Source organism: Vombatus ursinus, unplaced genomic scaffold (assembly GCF_900497805.2).
Source record: "Vombatus ursinus unplaced genomic scaffold, bare-nosed wombat genome assembly UNPS02014837.1, whole genome shotgun sequence".
Lineage (NCBI taxonomy): Eukaryota > Metazoa > Chordata > Mammalia > Diprotodontia > Vombatidae > Vombatus > Vombatus ursinus.
In genome coordinates this window covers 6,446,147-6,462,503 of record NW_020954615.1, presented here as the reverse complement: position 1 = coordinate 6,462,503, position 16,357 = coordinate 6,446,147, and the positions used below count along the sequence as shown (strand labels likewise).

Here is a 16,357-nt window from a genome sequence, read left to right as displayed (position 1 = left end):
TCTATCTATCTATCTATCTATCTATCTATCTATCTATCTATCTATCTCTTTATCTATCCATTTGTGTGTGTGTACTATATGTCTCTGTCTGAATACATAGTATCTTTAGACCTTAGAGGTCATTCAGTCCAAACTTTACCTGAAGCATGAATCTACTCTACAACTCCCTGACAAAGGGTCATCCAGTTTTGCTTGAATACCTATAGTGATGGGGATCTCACTACATGGTGGGGTTCAAATACTCCCTACCCCAGGAAGCCGGTCGGTTTCCTCTCGGTCATCTCATTCTCAGATTATAGGATTCAGGATCGGTCAGCGACCTTAGAAAGCTCTAATTTGTTCAAAGTTCATTGTCGCAGCGAGCCAAAATCTATTTCCCTATCATTTCCCCTCATTGTTCGGTGCTCCTCCTCTGGTATCAAGTAGACTAAGTTTAACCCTTCCGTGTGACTCCTCTCCAGGATTTGATTGACAAGGTTATTGTCTCTCCCTCACCCCTTGTCCGTCTCTCTCTAGGCTAAGCACCTGTTGCTTCTTCAACGTTATGGTCTGGAGTCCCCTTCCTCTCTTAGCACTCCCCATCGGCACAGTTCTGATTTGTCAATGTGCCTTCTAAAATTTGGGAAGTCAGCCCGACACTAACAGTCTGGCTGGGGCAATAACGGGAGAGGAACCTCTCTGTGCCACTGTGCTGCTGTTAATACAGTCTAAGGGGGTTTTGGCTGTCATCGTACTCTGGTGGCTTGGACTAAATCTGTTGTTGTTTTCCAGTCATGTCCAACTCTTTGTGACCCCATTTGGGGTTTTTTGGCAAAGATGCTGTTTCTTTCTCCAGGTCATTTTATAGATAAGGAAACTGAGGCAAGTAGGTGACTTGCCCAGGGTCACACAGCTAGTAACTGTCTGAGGCCAGATTTAAACTCAGATACATAGATTCCAGGGCCTGCTCTCTATCCACTGTTTAGTCACCTCTCTCAAGTATTCATGTCCCCCAGTTTTCTCACCTCGGCCTCTTAAGCTGCCTTACCTTTCATGTATTTCTGTTTGTTGAAGCACTTTCATATACATGGTTAAATCCGCATCATTTTTTCACATCCCTTCTTCACCTTAGTGTCTGTATTCTATCTCCGCCGCTCTTAGATTGCCTGGGGAAGACTCAGGGTGGACATGAGAGCTGTCTTAAAAGGATCGGAAGGCTATCGTGCGGAGGAGGGATGGCCTGAGACGGTAGTAACGAGTGGAAGGTGCAAAGGAAAAAAGAGTGGGCTTGATGTTGGGGAAAACTTCCTAACCAAGTAGAACTATCCCGGTGTAGAAGGAATAGGCCTCCTCTGGACCCAGTGGCTTTTCCCTCTCTGCGGAAGTTTGGAAGGAAGGGCTGGTCAGATATATTGTATGATGTATGATCAGGTATATTGTAATGGGTATTTTGGAGGTATGAGTTGGGCTAGGAGGCTGCTAAGATCCCTTCCAAGGGGCAGCTAGGTGATGCAGTGCATAGAGCACTGGGCCTGGAGTCAGGACGACCTGAGTTCAAATCCAGCCTCAGATATTCACTAGCTGTGTCTTCCTGGGCAAGACACTTAACCGTCGACTGCCTCGGTTTCCTCATTTCTAGAATGGGGAAAGTAATATCGCCAAGGGTTCCCAGGGTTGTTGTAAGGATCAAATGAAATGTTTGTAAAGTGCTTTGCAATCTTAAAGGGTTATAGAAATGTTAGATATTTCAATGCTCTTTGGTCCATTGTGCTGCCTGTCCAGATCCAGATAGATCACAGTTTCTTAGGGTTTAGGGGAGGAGAAAACGCCAAAGAGGCCAAGGAGCCCCTGGATCCGGGGCTGAAAAGCCCAGTGCTATGGCCATTCATGCTACTTTCCCCAATAGCCTGGTGTGGCTGGGCCATGCCATGGTGTAATTACTTGTCCAAGCTGATTAAGGAGAAAATAAAATTGAACCCCACAGCCATGTTTGACTTTCGTGACTGCCAAAGCAGGGGATCGGAAACCTTCATCTTTATTGTTCTTGCACTCACAGAACTCCAGCCCCCCAAAAGTGGCCAAACAGATGTTTTTCCCATTTGACGTACGGGCTTCACTTCCTAGCTGGAGCTGTGAGTGCCAAGTTTCAGCCCAGAGCACGTTTTTTATGGCTAAGTTATAAACCCCTGACAATAGGGGGTTATAATGAAATGCTGACAGACCCCTGTGTGCCAACAAATGGGATGGCTGAGTGCAAAAGGCGGATATTTGCCCAGCGAGGTCCAGCTGGGGTGGTGGGAGTCATCCCGGGGACAAGAAAAGTGGTTTTCCCCTCACTCCTCATGTCCCTGTTAGTTTCAGGCCCTGACATGCATTTCTTAACTTTAACTCCCATCCAAGGGAAGGTAGATGTCCAACAACAAACTCAGTGGAAAGGTTGGTCAGTCAATTGCCAAAAAAAGACAATCCTTCAACTCTGGTCCAAGACCCAATCCAGCCAACAAGTCTGCCCTGCCCAGGGGGAAGGGGGGCTATGTCCCCTGAAGCAGAGAAAACCACCAAAGCAGCCTGGAGCCAGAGGCAGAATTACACTAAACAGCATCGAGACTGTCGGAGGATACTACTTATCGTTGGCCTCACCCTGCTCTGGGATGGAGCAGGAAGTAAAATGGAGAGGGGGAAAAGGGGGGAAACATGAAACACGTCTCCAGCCAGGCTATTTGACTCCATAACAAAGGGCATTTACCCTAAGTACAGATCCCCCGAATACTTATTGTATGTGATCTCTGCATTAAGGCTAACAGCCCCACTCTCCCCTTTCACTACCTAGAGCTTTGTGGGTAATGACATGGAATAAGTTGTCATGGCCTCAAATTTGTTTGTTGAAGCCATCTTCTCCCCAAAGCTAACCATATAATGTGTATTTTGCTCTGCTTGAGGGTCCTAAAATCCTCAACCATGGAACATTAAAGCTGGAAAGAACCTTAGAACTTAGTAGTAGTAGTAATAATAATTGTTGTTCAGTCATTTTTCAGGCCTGTTTGATTCTTTGTCACCCCATTTGGATTTTTCTTGGCAAAGTTACTGGAGTGGTTTGCCATTTCCATCTTCAGTTCATTTTACAGATGAGGAAATGGAGACAAACAGGGTTTAAATGACTTGCCCAGGATCCCACAGCTAGTAGTTGTCTGAGGCTGGATTTGAACTCAGGTCTTCCTGATTCCAGGTCCAGTGCTCTATTCAAAGTACCATTTTGCTGCCTCAACTTGAACTGTCAGAAATGAGGTTCTTGCCCAAGATTATTCCACAAACTACTGACTGAACAAATTGGGAACCAAAGCTCAGGTAGTTTGCTCTTGTGGGCCATTGGGGCCAAAGGAATATAAGGTTATAGGGCTTAGAGTTTAAAGACCATATAATACAACTAATTCATTTTGCAGATGAGGAAACTGAGGCCCAGAGAGGTAAAGAAATTCCCTCTCCCCATGATTCAGGTGGTAAATAGCAGAACCAAAGGAGAATATCTCATCCTTAATTTGTCGATGGGGAAAAATGGACCAGAGGGAGGAAATCTGGTTGAAGCTATGAATAGACCTTCCTCTATACATGGTGCCTTGGATACCGGCATTATCTCGAAGGAAAATAGAAGGTTGAGGCACTACTTGAAGAATGTGTTTCACTGGCAGGGAAGAGAAGAGGAGAAATGAAATGCTTTCTAGAGAAGCTTGGTTTTCTTGGATATTAACTGAGATAAGAATGACCTTCCAGCTCTTTTCATCTCTTTCTCCCCCAGACTACATGCATTTGCCTCATTGTGCCTACTACCTGGCACTCCTAATTCTGCCCTCCAAGAACAAGCAGAGTAAGTCTTGTATTCCTCTTCACAGGACAGTTGTACAAGTAGTAGATGACGGCTCTCAAGTTGCCCCCCAAGTCTTCTCTCCTAAGACAAGGGTTACATGTGTCCAGTTTCTTCAGGTTGACCTTATATGGTGTGGACTCAAGGCCCATCATCATCTAGGTTGCCTGCCTTTGGATACCCTCTAACTTATCAATGTCTTTGATTGGCACAAGACTGAGCATATTCCAGATAAAGTCTGACCAGGGCAGAGGATAGAGGAATGATCACCTCTTTATTCCTCAAAATTATACTTCTTTTAAGGCAACCCAGGACTTCATCACTAGCATTTCTAGCTTGCACATCAGACTGTCAACTTATATGAGCTTGTGGTCCATCGAAACCCTCAGATCTTTTTCTGACAAAATATTCTCTAATTGTACTTCCTTCCCTCCTGTACTTATCGAAAGGTGTTTCATCGCTCGGCAATGACACTACCTGACATTTGACCCCCAAGTCAGTCCTTTCTTTGTTATTATTGTGCAGTTTGCTGGTGAATCCATCCAAATGGGCTTCAGGTTCTTTTGCTATTTTGCAGGAACTATAGTAGGAGATGCCATCATGGTGTACAATGCATAAAGGGCTGGCCTCAGAGTCAGAAAGACCTGGGGTCATGTCTTGCTTCTGAGATGCACAGGCTGTGTGACCCTGATCAAGTCATTTATACTTTTATTGACCCTCAACAACTCTCTAAGATGATTAGTGGTGGGTGGGGATTCAGGCATTGATCTATCTTGGGGGAGGGAGTCCCCTCCACTGATAAAATCACAGGTCTGATGAGAAAAAGCAAATGGACTAAGAGAGAAGTCCTTAAAGCCTTAGTATCCCATCCATGAATATCCCACGGTGTAATAATAATGATGATAATAACTGATATTTCTTAAAGTTTGCAAAGTACTTCATATTTATGTGTGTTCTCTCACCCCAGACCTATGAAATGGGTGCTACAGGTCTTATCATGCCTATTTCACAGGTGAGGAAACTGAGGCTCAGATGGGTTAAATGAGTTGTAAATGGTTACAAGGTTAGTAAATACTAGAGATGAGATTTGAACTCAGGACTTTCTGACTCCGTATCCAATACTCTAGACACTATAAAATTCCACCTCAGAACTGGGTTGAAATTTCACCTCTGACTCTTAACTGTCATGTATAAGTCACTTAACCCATCTGAGCCTCAGTTTTCCCATCTGTAAAATGGGCATGATAAGACCTGTAGTAGCCTCACCACAAGATTGTTCAAATGAGGGAGTAAAAGACTTTGCCCATTTTAAAGGACTATGGGAGTCTGTTATTATTAAAGGAGAGTCCCTCAGGCCAAGGATGGGCTGGCCACATTGTAGGGTTGGGGCAGGGAGGTATAGTTGTTCATAGAGAGTAGGCTGGGTGTGTGTTCCATTCTGATCCAATGGGAATTCTCCCAGGGGGAGCTGCACACCTGGCCCATGCTCTATGTAGACCTGTGTGGGACAGCAAGACAATGATGGGAACATGGATTTCCCCAGCTTTGAGAAGAAAGAAAACATTTTTTGTCCTAAGGGGAATTTGATGGAGATCAAGGGGTGCCTGGCCCGCACTTTGGTGGCATCTCCTTCTAAATGAGGACCATGCTATTTCTTTTCTAGTAATGTCTTCAAGTCCTACAGTTGGCTCTTCCAGTACATCCTCCATCCTCCCGTTTTCGTCTTCCGTCTTCCCAGCTGTCAAACAGAAGAGTGCCTTTGCTCCTGTCATTAGACCCCAAGGCTCCCCTTCTCCGGCCTGCTCTAGTGGAAATGGAAATGGATTCAGAGGTAAGAAAGATAGCCCCTTGGGAGCACATGCCCAGAACTCCTGTCCATGGGCTCACTAAGCCACACTGAAAGTCACCAGCCTCACTCCGCTCTTTGGCATCCATCGACAAAGACACTTTTGGTTTTTCAATCAAGAAATACTTGGAGGTGATCAATTTCCATTAAAATGTGGAGTAGGAAACAGACAGATTCAGCAACATCTCCAAGTGCCAGTCATGGCTTAGTCCAATCCAACAAACATTTATTAAACACCAGTGATGAGCAAGATATTGTGCTAAGCCCAAAATGAAAAAAAAATAGATTTCCAAAAACTTACATTCAAAGGGAGAAAGAGTAGAACAAGGACAGAGATAAGCATATATTTTGAGGAAGAGGGAACAAATCTTTTTTTTTTTTTAAAGGCAATTGGGGTTAAGTGACTTGCCCAGGGTCACACAGTTAGTGAGTGTCAAGTGTTTGGTCTGAGGCCGGATTTGAACTCAGGTCCTCCTGACTTCAGGGTTGGTGCTCTATCCACTGCACCACCTAGCTGCCCCTGGGAACAAATCTTAACAGCTGAATATCCAGAAAGGAAATTCTCTGCCCCTTCCCTTCTGCCTCTTGGTTTACTAGGCTTTCTTAGAGATTTAGTTCCAACCCCAGCCCCTTAGGAGGTTTTTCCTGGTGGGTCTGGCTGCCAGTGCCTCCCCTTCTTGGGTTAGCTTCTCTCTGCTCTGTATATATCTCGTACATATTTACTTACTCCCATGTTGTTCCCTCTATTAGAAGGCAAGTTCCTTGAAAGCAAAAGCAGCTTTTCCCTTCTTTGTATCCAGAGCTTAGCACACTGCGTGATGCATAGTGAGCCCTTTGTCAATGTTTATCAACCGACTGACTGACATGGGAGAAAATTTCTGAGCTAAGTTTTGGAAGCGACTAGGTGGAACTGAAGTTGGGGTGAGGGATGAATGCTTTCCAGGCGTGGAGGACAGCCTAGGCAGAGTCACAGAGGAGGGAGCATCAGTGTGCAGGGAACAGTAAATGGGCTCATTTGCCTAGAACTTAGAGTAGCAAGGGGAAATAATTTGTAGTAAGACTGAAAAGGTGAGCTAAGCCTGACTATGAAAAGCTCTAAATGTCAAACAGAGAACTATGTATCCTACCCTAGAAGCAATAGTGAGGTCTTGAAGTTTCTTGAGTAAGTGAGTGACGTGGTCAGACTTGTTCCAAATATAGAATCCAGGAATTAATTTCCAGGCTCCCGGCACTGTGGTTTAGGCCCAGAAGACTGTACAATTTCTCCCTGAAGGATGCCCTGGGTCATCACATGGGCTGGCATGTGTTACTACTTACACAGCCTGCCTGTCATCTGCAGTCCGTATACATTCCAGGGGCGTAGCTGGATGGGATCCATCAGGAATAACCAGCGATTCCCAGAACGCTGACTTCCATGTTCACCAAATTGATAGCAGGTGCCTGATCAGGGCCACGGGGAGGGAAGAAAAGTGTATGTCTTTGTGTGTGTGAGTTTTTTTTTTTTAAAGAAAAAGAATTAATATCACACGTCAAACTTGTTTCTGAGCGGCGCAATGAAATGTAATGTGACATGACGTAACACAAATGTGATGAGTACACGAATATCTAATCATCTCATCATGGACGGGAGGCAGCTGATGGCAAGGGAGCAAATTAGAAACTGCTGAGCACCGCGGATCACTGACGGCCCCCATTATTTTTCAGCAGCTCTGCACATTCAGACATGAAAATATTCCTGACAAGCAGTGATGGAGAGAACCCAAAGGGTCAGAGGTTCGGTTAACCCTTCTCAGATCCAAGTCCCTGAGGCCTGCTGGGCTTCGAAGGGAATCTTGGACATGCAGCTCTGTGGCCAGAGCAGAGTCGATGTGTAGCTTCGTTCTTGAGCGGTCCCTAGAAAAAGCCTTCTAGGGCCATCTTTGCGAGCCGTGACTCAGAAAAGCTGTGTAGTGTAAGGGAGGGTTGGTAGTCATGTGGGATTTAGAATGGGAAGGAAACAGGGATCACACAGTCAAACTTGACAAAATCACCGAATTTCAGACCTGGAAGGGATCTCAGTGACCAACCCCAGGATCGGAGCTGGAAGGACTTTGGTGAAGGGAAGAAGAAAGGGAACGAGCCTTTATTAAGCACCGATTATGTGCCAAGAGCTGTATTAAGTGATTTACAAATATTATCTCATTTGGTTATCTCCTAGAGATGTGAGAGTTCATTGCCTTCTTTTCACAGAGAGCAAACAGACCCCGAGGGGTTAAATCACTCGCAGGAAGTGATGCAGGAATTAGCATTATTCTTTCTGACCTCAGAGGACAGAAATGGGAGCACTGAGTAAAAGTTGAAAAGAAGCAAATTTAGACTTGATATCAGGAAAAAAAATTGAGAATAGCTATCCCAAAGTGTGATGGACTGACTTGAGAGCCAACAGTTTGTAAATGACAGAGCTGGATTCAAACCCAGGTGCTCTGACTCTAAATCCGATGTCTTTCCACTCTAGCCAGGAAAGAATCCTTATCCCTACCTACTCCACAAGTTGGCATCTAACCCCTGTTGGAAGACCCCTAATGAGAGGGAATTTAGCACTTTTTTGAGGCATCCTACTCAACTTTTTTGTTCTATGGTACCTGGAGTCCCCGGAGGGTTCTGGTGATTAGGAATCACAGAATCTCTAGAACTGGTGTGAGTCTTGGGGTTCGTCATTCAGTGCCCCTGTTTTACAGAAGTGGAAGTTGAGGGTGAGAGAAATGAAATGACCCACTTGGGGTCACATAACTGTGTGGCAGATCTGTTCTCCTTCTTTACAACTCACAGTATTCTATTGTATTTCTATGACTTGGCTGGAGAAGCCAGCACCAAGCCAGAACCAAGAAGCCAGCCCACAGTGCTACTTAGGGACTCCGAGAATTTCATTTCTGACCAGAGGATGTCTCCATGTGCCACCCAGCACCAGGTCTTCCATTGCAGATTTATCACATAGCTGATGGAGGAGAAACAACAGTGATTCCTTTTGGACATTTCCCCTTTCCCAACTACCCCTCTAGTTGGACTATTTTGGATGGGAGCCCAGTTGCTAGGTTTCATTTTCACAAAACAGTTATTGTTAGGAAAATGCATAATGAAAAGGCACAGATGGGAGAGAGCAAGGGAGGAGTTTGGGGACAAGGAAGAAGGTAAGGGATTCTTTCTATGCCTCTGGGGCAGAAAGAATAAGAATGTAATGGCTCATACATTGTCTAATGGACATTTCCAGTTCTGAGACTGACAGAAATTTAGAGCCAGAAGGGACTTTAGTGGCCATCTAACCTGACCCACACCCTCTAAAAGAAGCCCGGCTATGCCACATGTGACAAACAGGGCCTCAGACTTTTATTTATGCCCTCCAGTGATAAGAACTCCCATGGCAGCCCCTGGCACTAATTCAGTACTAAAGTTGGAGCCAGAGGACCTTGGTTCAAATTCTGATTTGTCACTTTTGTTTTTGCCTGTGATCTCAGGCAGATGATGATTAAGGTCCTTTCCAGCTATAAATCTCTGATTCATTGTAAATATTCTGGGGGAGGGGTGGAAGCAGATGGAAGGGTGAAGAGAATTAAGGGTGGACCAAAGGGGCTGATGAAATGAAAGATACTCTAGGAAAAATGGCCCTATCTCATAACTAAATGAGTGTTCTTGGCTTAATATTTGTTCTTGTTGGTGTACTGTGTTCAGTTCTGTTCTTTATCGAGAGGGATATGGATGCATTGTTAGGAGGAAGGCAATGGGGATAGTGAAGGGCCATGAGCCCATGCTGTGTGACACAGGGCTGAAGGACCTGGGAATGTTTAGTCTAGAGATGGGAAGGCTTCCCGGGAATATGATTGCCCCACCTTCAAGCACCTGGAAGGCTGTTATACAAGAGAGGAATCTGAATTGTTCTTTTTGGCCTCAGAGGATAGAACTAGAAACAATGAGTGAAGGTTAAAAGAAGAAAATTTAGGCTTGATATCAGCAAAAAAAATTTACTAAGAGTTGTCTCAAAATGTAGTGGGTTGCTGAAAGAGCTAGTAGTTTCTCTCTCTTTGGAATTCTTCAAGCAAAAGCTGGATAACCACAGGCAGGGATATTGTAGAGAGAATTCCTAGGGTGCAAGGCTTGGACTATGCTAGATGGCTGCTGAGTTCTCTCAACTCCTGGGCTTTTTTTCTAAGTTAGTTTTAGTGATTCAAAGCAAAAAGCAAAAGCCTCTTGCTGGCCAAGCAAGCCCACTAGGGCATCCAAGGCAGGGCTAGGAGAAAGGAAAGAAACATGAAACCTGATCTTTCTCTGGCGATGTGCGGCATCTTTTGTTACTTGATCCAGTCTGACCTTTCAACAAGCTCTTGCAGCAACCCCCCGAGACAGTGAAAGAATGGGCTAAGTAAGGGAAGGTGCTTCATGCTTTGAAAGGAATTTAGAGGTTCAAGGCAAAAATATCCACGTGAGAAATTGACTGGCCAGAGTTCTAGTTCCTCGTACCCAGTAGGTGCTTAATAAATTCTTGTTGGATTGGGCTGGATTGATCCAGGAAATGCATTAGCCCATCTCAAGACAGCAGTAATCAAGCATTTCAGCAGATGATCACAGCTTGTCAGGGTAATACCCAACACTGTGCGTCTAATGCTCTTGCCAGTTTCCCTCAAGGAAAAAAAGAAAGGAAAAAAATCCTTGCACTCTGGGATAATCAGTCTGGGTTGCTATAACTCCAGATCATCAGGGAGGGTCTGGAATTGAACCACCGTTATTGAAAAGTTACATCGATTCGCTATAAAGTAATACAGGCAAAAATAATTATGGCTTTGCTAGCTGTGTAAGACCTTAATCCAGATCTCACAAACATTCAATAAAGGCTGGAGACAAGCAGAGAAATAGGCTACCAAAGACTCTGCCCAAGAGGGTTAGCTGGCATTCAGAAAAGAAACAAATGGGGAGAAGGGAGGGTGAGAAAGAGAAAGAAAGGAAGAAAGGGAGGAAGGACTAAAGGAAGGAAGAAAATAAAATCAGAAAGATGGGAAGAAAAAATTGAAAGGAAGAATAACAGGAAGGAAGGAATGAGATGAATGAAAGAGGAAGGAAGGAAAGGAAGGAGGGAGGGAAAGAAAAAAGAAAAGAAAGGAAGGAAGAAGGAAAGAAAGAAGGAACAGATAAGATGAAGAAAGGAAAAAGATCAATGGGGAAAGAAAGATGGAAGGAAAGAGAGAAAAAGGAAAGCTAGAATTAAGGAAGGAGAGAGATAAATGAGAAAAAGAAAGAAAAAAGAAAGGAAGGAGAGAAGAAAGGAAGGGAGGAGAAAAATCAAAAGAAAGTAAGAGGGAGAAAAGCTATTAAATTATTTACCTTAAAGCCTAATAAAGAGCAATTCCTCTGCAAAATGTTTCTACTCCAGTTAATAAGGTGCGATGCACTGAGATGTACTGAATATATCCAGAAATCTGTTCAAATTAAGCGATAGACATGGCTTATTGTAAAGAAAAAGGGTTGTCACTTCCCAAGGATCCTTAAATTGTATTAATTTGCAGCTGGTTAAGCAGGACTGGAGCAGGGTCTTTCCCTCGATAATCCTTCTCTTGGGCCATGGCCAGCTACCTGGCTCCCAGAGCTGAGCAGGGGCCAGGAGGAAGGAGTGCTCTGCACCCTCCAATCCACCCTAGATCCCAGCTCTCCCAGAATTCCTTTCACTAGCCAGATGAGGAGTTAGCTGTCCACTGCAAAGGCACAGAGGGGGAGGGAGGAAGGCTCCTAAATTAGGAACTAAATTAGAACCTCCATTCCAGTGGGTCAACACTCATTACTGAACATCCCAGATTGGCAGCAAACTGTCAAAGGGGAATGTGCTTGTTAAAAATAACCAATCACATTTCTGCTAAAAATAAATGCGAGGGCCAGAAAGTTAGAGCTGATTAAACAGGAAACTCAGGGCCTAAGTGAGCTCATATGCGTGATTTTTGCTCCTTTCCCTTATGATCCAGTAGAAGCCATCTGGGACAACAAATGGAAGTGGGTTTTCCTCATTCATTCACTCATTCATTCAACAAATGTACAGAACGTTGTTGTAGGAAATGGGAGAAGGAGCAAAGTGTACTCAAATTTGCCTTTGACTTCATGGAGCTTTTCAACTCACAAGTGTGGGGAGAAGTGGTGAGCTCCCCGTCACTGGAGGTCTTCAAGTGAAGTCTAGAAGACTATTTATTCAGGGGATTCTTGGCTATGTGCAGGCTGTACTTGAAGTCCTCTGAGGTCCTTTCTAGCTGATACCCTACTAATAGAGAACAAGCCTGGGTTTGCATTCATTTCTTTACTATGCGTCTGGTACAAAGATTCTGCCCCTGTGTGGGAACTCCTGGTGTGAAAATTCCCTCCACCAAAGCAGGTCAACAATTTGTCTGTTCTACCAGTCTTAGAGAGCTGTTATACTGAGATGGGAACTGACTGACCCAGGGTAACAACTGAACTTCCATCTTCCCGACTCCAAGGTTACTCTATCCACATGTCATACTCCTTTTGAGGAATTAGCATCCCTAACAGGTGACCAAACCACCTGGCTCACTGGCAGAAACATCCTTTGTAAATTGGCAAGTGTTCTAGAAATGTGAACTGAGCCATGAACCCCCGAGACAAAGAGAGCCTTGTGTAAATGCCACAAAAAGGTGTTAGAGGCTCTGGGTTCAAATCCTACCTCTGGCACTTGCTGTGTGACCTTGGACAAGTCTCTTACCCTCTGGTTTCTCATCTCAACACATGAATTATTGCCATAATATCTAGTTTAATTTTTGTCTGTCGGAAATGAGGCAATTTATCGTATTAGTGAACATAGTGTTATAGTTTGGGAGGGCTATTGTAGTTTTCTTTATGGTGAAATCTACATTTCCTAGTTTCCTAGTTTTATTTAAATCTTGACTATTCTTTTTTTGTACATATACATTATATATATTTACATATGTCTATGTTAGACTGACAGTTGAATATATAGTTTTATGTTTTCCCTTTTAATTTAGTTGGTTTTTCAAAAGGTAGTTTTGAATGTGTCCATCTAAAATCCACAACCAGTGGCTTATCTTTCATGGCTTTTACTAAAATGTGTGGTTTAAATCTGTTTGGGGGCAGTCCAAAGTTATGTAGTGGGGAGAGAGGGGTATTCTAGACAGAGGTCCTGTATCAGCACCCTGCACTCTGTGAGTACAAAATAAATACGATCTGATTAATTTGAGAGGAAGGAACAACAAGAAAAAATGAAGGGGATATGCTAAAATGCCCATCCCCCTACTCTAGATTTATGGCTTCTGTACGGACTGAAGTCACCCCTTCTTTGATAAATGATTGCTAATATCAATAAAACACCTATGTCTTCTTTAAGGTAGTGGTGGTGGTGGTGGTGGAGGCTCTTTCTTCTTGCCTTCAATGGACACCCTGCAAAGAAATGTGCCACGGACTCATGCCTTTGTCTGCTCTTTGTTTTCAGCCATGACCGGCCTCGTTGTCCCCCCGATGTAAAGAAAAGGAAGAGTTGCGTCTCAGAACACACAACTACTTCATGTGATGGACCACTAATATAGAAAGCACTAACTGCTCTTGGAGGGCTGTCATGCCCCCCAAAGGAACACTCTGTATGGATTTGGATATGCAAGGAGCCTGCATCTTACCTGGTCTCATGTCTCTCCTGTAGCTGAGAGATCGGCTGCCCAAACTCCAACCCCATTAGTGGACAAGGACAGGTACCGTCATTGGCATGCATGGTCAGTACTAAGGACAGAAATGTGGTTCTTTCTTTATGGACTTGATGAAAACCACCTTCCTATGTTTGTAAAATATTTAAGAAAAAAAAATTGGCAAACAATTCAAGCTCGATATTTTGGATACTATTTGTTTTTCTTTGTAGGAAAAAAAGTTGAAAGTTTCTATTTTCTATGAAGCCTTTCAGATACCAATTTAGTTTATGCAGAAAAAAAAAATTTGAACAAAACAGGGTACCCGCATGGAAGACTTTCTTAAAACAAAACCTGAATCGAATGATGATGATATGTTGTTGTATGTGTGTTTGCTTATAGTTTAATCTCTTTAAAAAACAAAAAACACAAAAAAAGGAAAAATTTTAAAATGTTTTACAATTATTTAAATAAATAAATGTGTAACTTATTGTAAGTAGAGGTAGAAATTAAGACCTTTTTGGAAAGGAGGGACATTTTCTCCTCCTCTTGTACAATGAAAATGATGCAAAACTGTAGTTCCAAGATAAAAAAAAATAAGGTGTGTGATTGTTACCATTGCTATTTCCTGGATGCCCACTCCTGTCCTCTCCACATCCCCTCCCCTGTTCCATCCTTGCATAGATCCATATGCAAGGACTGCGGTAGCCCACCTGTATTCTTTCAGAACCATACAACATTTAAAGAAAAGCCAAGCACAAATCCAGAAATACAGAAGAGCAGCAGGGCTGGTCCAGCTAAGTCTGCTTCCCAAAAAATCTGCATGTCCCTTTGAGTCTTTGCTTCCTATCACAATTTACCTGGGGTAGCTGTTTTTGACATTCCCTGCCAAAGGCCACCTAGGATTCTCGCACTTTGTTATGGTCCAAACCCCATCCAGTTTTTCAAGGGCAGGAACAGCAGGGGAAGGGAATCTTCTTGCCTGAGAGAGGATCCAAAATGGATAAAACCTCTTCGGAACAGGACCATGTTGGGGTCCAGTTTCCAGATCACTAGCAACTGTAACTTCAGTCCCCTTAGGCGACCCCTCCAGTGACTCTCCTCCATCTGCTCTGGTTGGCCATCAGAGCTCATCGGCAATGATTGATTACTCGCCTCCTCTGAAGGGTGGAAGGCGCCTGAGTGCCCATCTCTCAGGAGTTCCATCTTTCTTTACCCCTCTCATACTTTTCCATTCAGAGAATCACAGTATCCAAAGCTGGAGGGGTCCTCATAGGTCAGCTAGTCCATTTTACAGATCAGGAAACTGAGGCACAAGAGGTTCATAAATCATAGATGTAGAGCTGGAAGAGGAAACTGAGGCATAGAGAAATACATACGTTCATAGAACTAAAGGTAGAAGAGACTATATACTCTAACCCCTTCAATTTGTAGCTGAGGCACAGAGAGGTTCATGGATTGAGAGATCTGTTTTTTGACAAGCATTTCTTAACCACCTCCTATCTCTCAGGGGACCTCAGAGACCCCCTTGTATAATTCTATCATTTTACACACTTTGTTTATAGACTGAGGCACAGGGAGGCTGATAGGGTTATAGATTTAGACCTGCAAGGGACCACAAAAGGAATCTAGTTTAATCCTGTAATTTTACAGATAAGGAAACTGAGACCCAGAGTAGTGATGAGATTTGCTCAACCTCACCCAAGGACTTTCTATACAGCTTCAGGGATTCTGGCGTACTCTGAAGACCTTTTCTCATCGGAGTAAACAGAGTCAGAATTCAAACCCAAGCTTATGGACTTCAAATCCAATGTTCTTTGCAACCCACCAGTTGCCCTGGCACTAAACTCACTGGGTAAAAAATGAATAATTCAGAGGTTCTCCTCCCATTCCTCAACCCCACCCCCCAGTGGAGAAGTGAGGGGAACATTTTAAAACCCAAGTAATGTTGGGGTTCAAAAGGCTGAATATCAGCAGCTTCAAAGAATCCTTGAGGAGTGCAGTTTCCTTACTGCTCAGCTATTTGTCCACTGTTCTCTTTGGATGATTGGCTCTCTTGTTAGGAAGGACCTGGCACTGTTGCTAAGAAGTCAAGTCTGAATGAAACTGTGCTCAAAAACTAGTGACTCTTACGACCCACTTGACCTTACCTGGGATGCCAGCCCAGGTGGTGTTTCCTCCTCTGTGCTGCCTAGCTTCCTCATTCGCTCCCTGGCACCACTTAAGCGTGCCCGCAGAGCTCATTTAGAGGATACTCAGCTGGGGTCTGGATGACATTAGTTCTTTCCTGTCCCAATGGAGAAACACACTTAAATTGAGTGCATCTAGTCTGAATTGGGGTAATATTTTTAAAAATCAATTCCTCATTCCTTTTCCAAATCCACATTTTCATATCCCCCCCAATCCAATCCCATTTCACTCTTTCCCCTTAGCTCCATTCTGGAAATACCACCCCCCACCCAACCAACCCAAATGGGATTTTCATGCACCATGAAAATTCAAGGTTTTGGATAGTTGGCATGCCTGGAAGTGCTGTTGACAGTAACACGCTTTGAAGAACCAAGTTGCAAAGAAACACACCCGAAAAAAGTCCCCTGATGCAAAACGTTTTAGAGAGGAGGAGGGATATCAACAGAATTGTCCAAAAACGAAGGCAGAACAAAAATGAAGCACGTCTGGACCTGGATTTGAGCCAATCTGACATAAGGGGAAAAAAAATTTAAGTAGCTTTGCTTTAGAATCTGTGAATTTTGCTCTTGCATGAAGATGAGTGCAGTGCTGTCTTCAAATGATCGTAGAACTTCGTGGTAGCTTTACACCGGGAAAAAAAAATGTGTGTAATGAAATACCCAGAAACCCTTGATCACTCAGCTAGGACCTTGGCCGCAACAGGAATATTTAAATGTACAAATCGGTGTGTAAGGATTTTGTAGTGTAATAAACGAAAGCAACTCTCTCCTTTCTAGTCCTTGCTGTTAAATACTCCTGATCCCAGCTTCGTTTGTGCCACTTGGAATA

At 43.7% G+C, this 16,357-nt stretch overlaps 1 protein-coding gene across 1 annotated transcript in view; it reads left to right on the top strand.

Moving 5' to 3' along the window:
* Positions 1–13,229, top strand: part of LOC114026297 (transcription factor COE2-like) — a 53,995-nt gene extending 40,766 nt beyond the window's left edge. The window contains exons 9-10 of the mRNA XM_027839966.1: positions 5,502–5,669; positions 13,156–13,229. Of these exons, the coding sequence (XP_027695767.1) occupies positions 5,502–5,669; positions 13,156–13,187 (200 nt within the window). The 3' untranslated portion in view covers positions 13,188–13,229. The remainder of the gene's footprint in view (positions 1–5,501; positions 5,670–13,155) is intronic.
* The last annotated feature ends 3,128 nt before the right edge of the window (positions 13,230–16,357 follow it).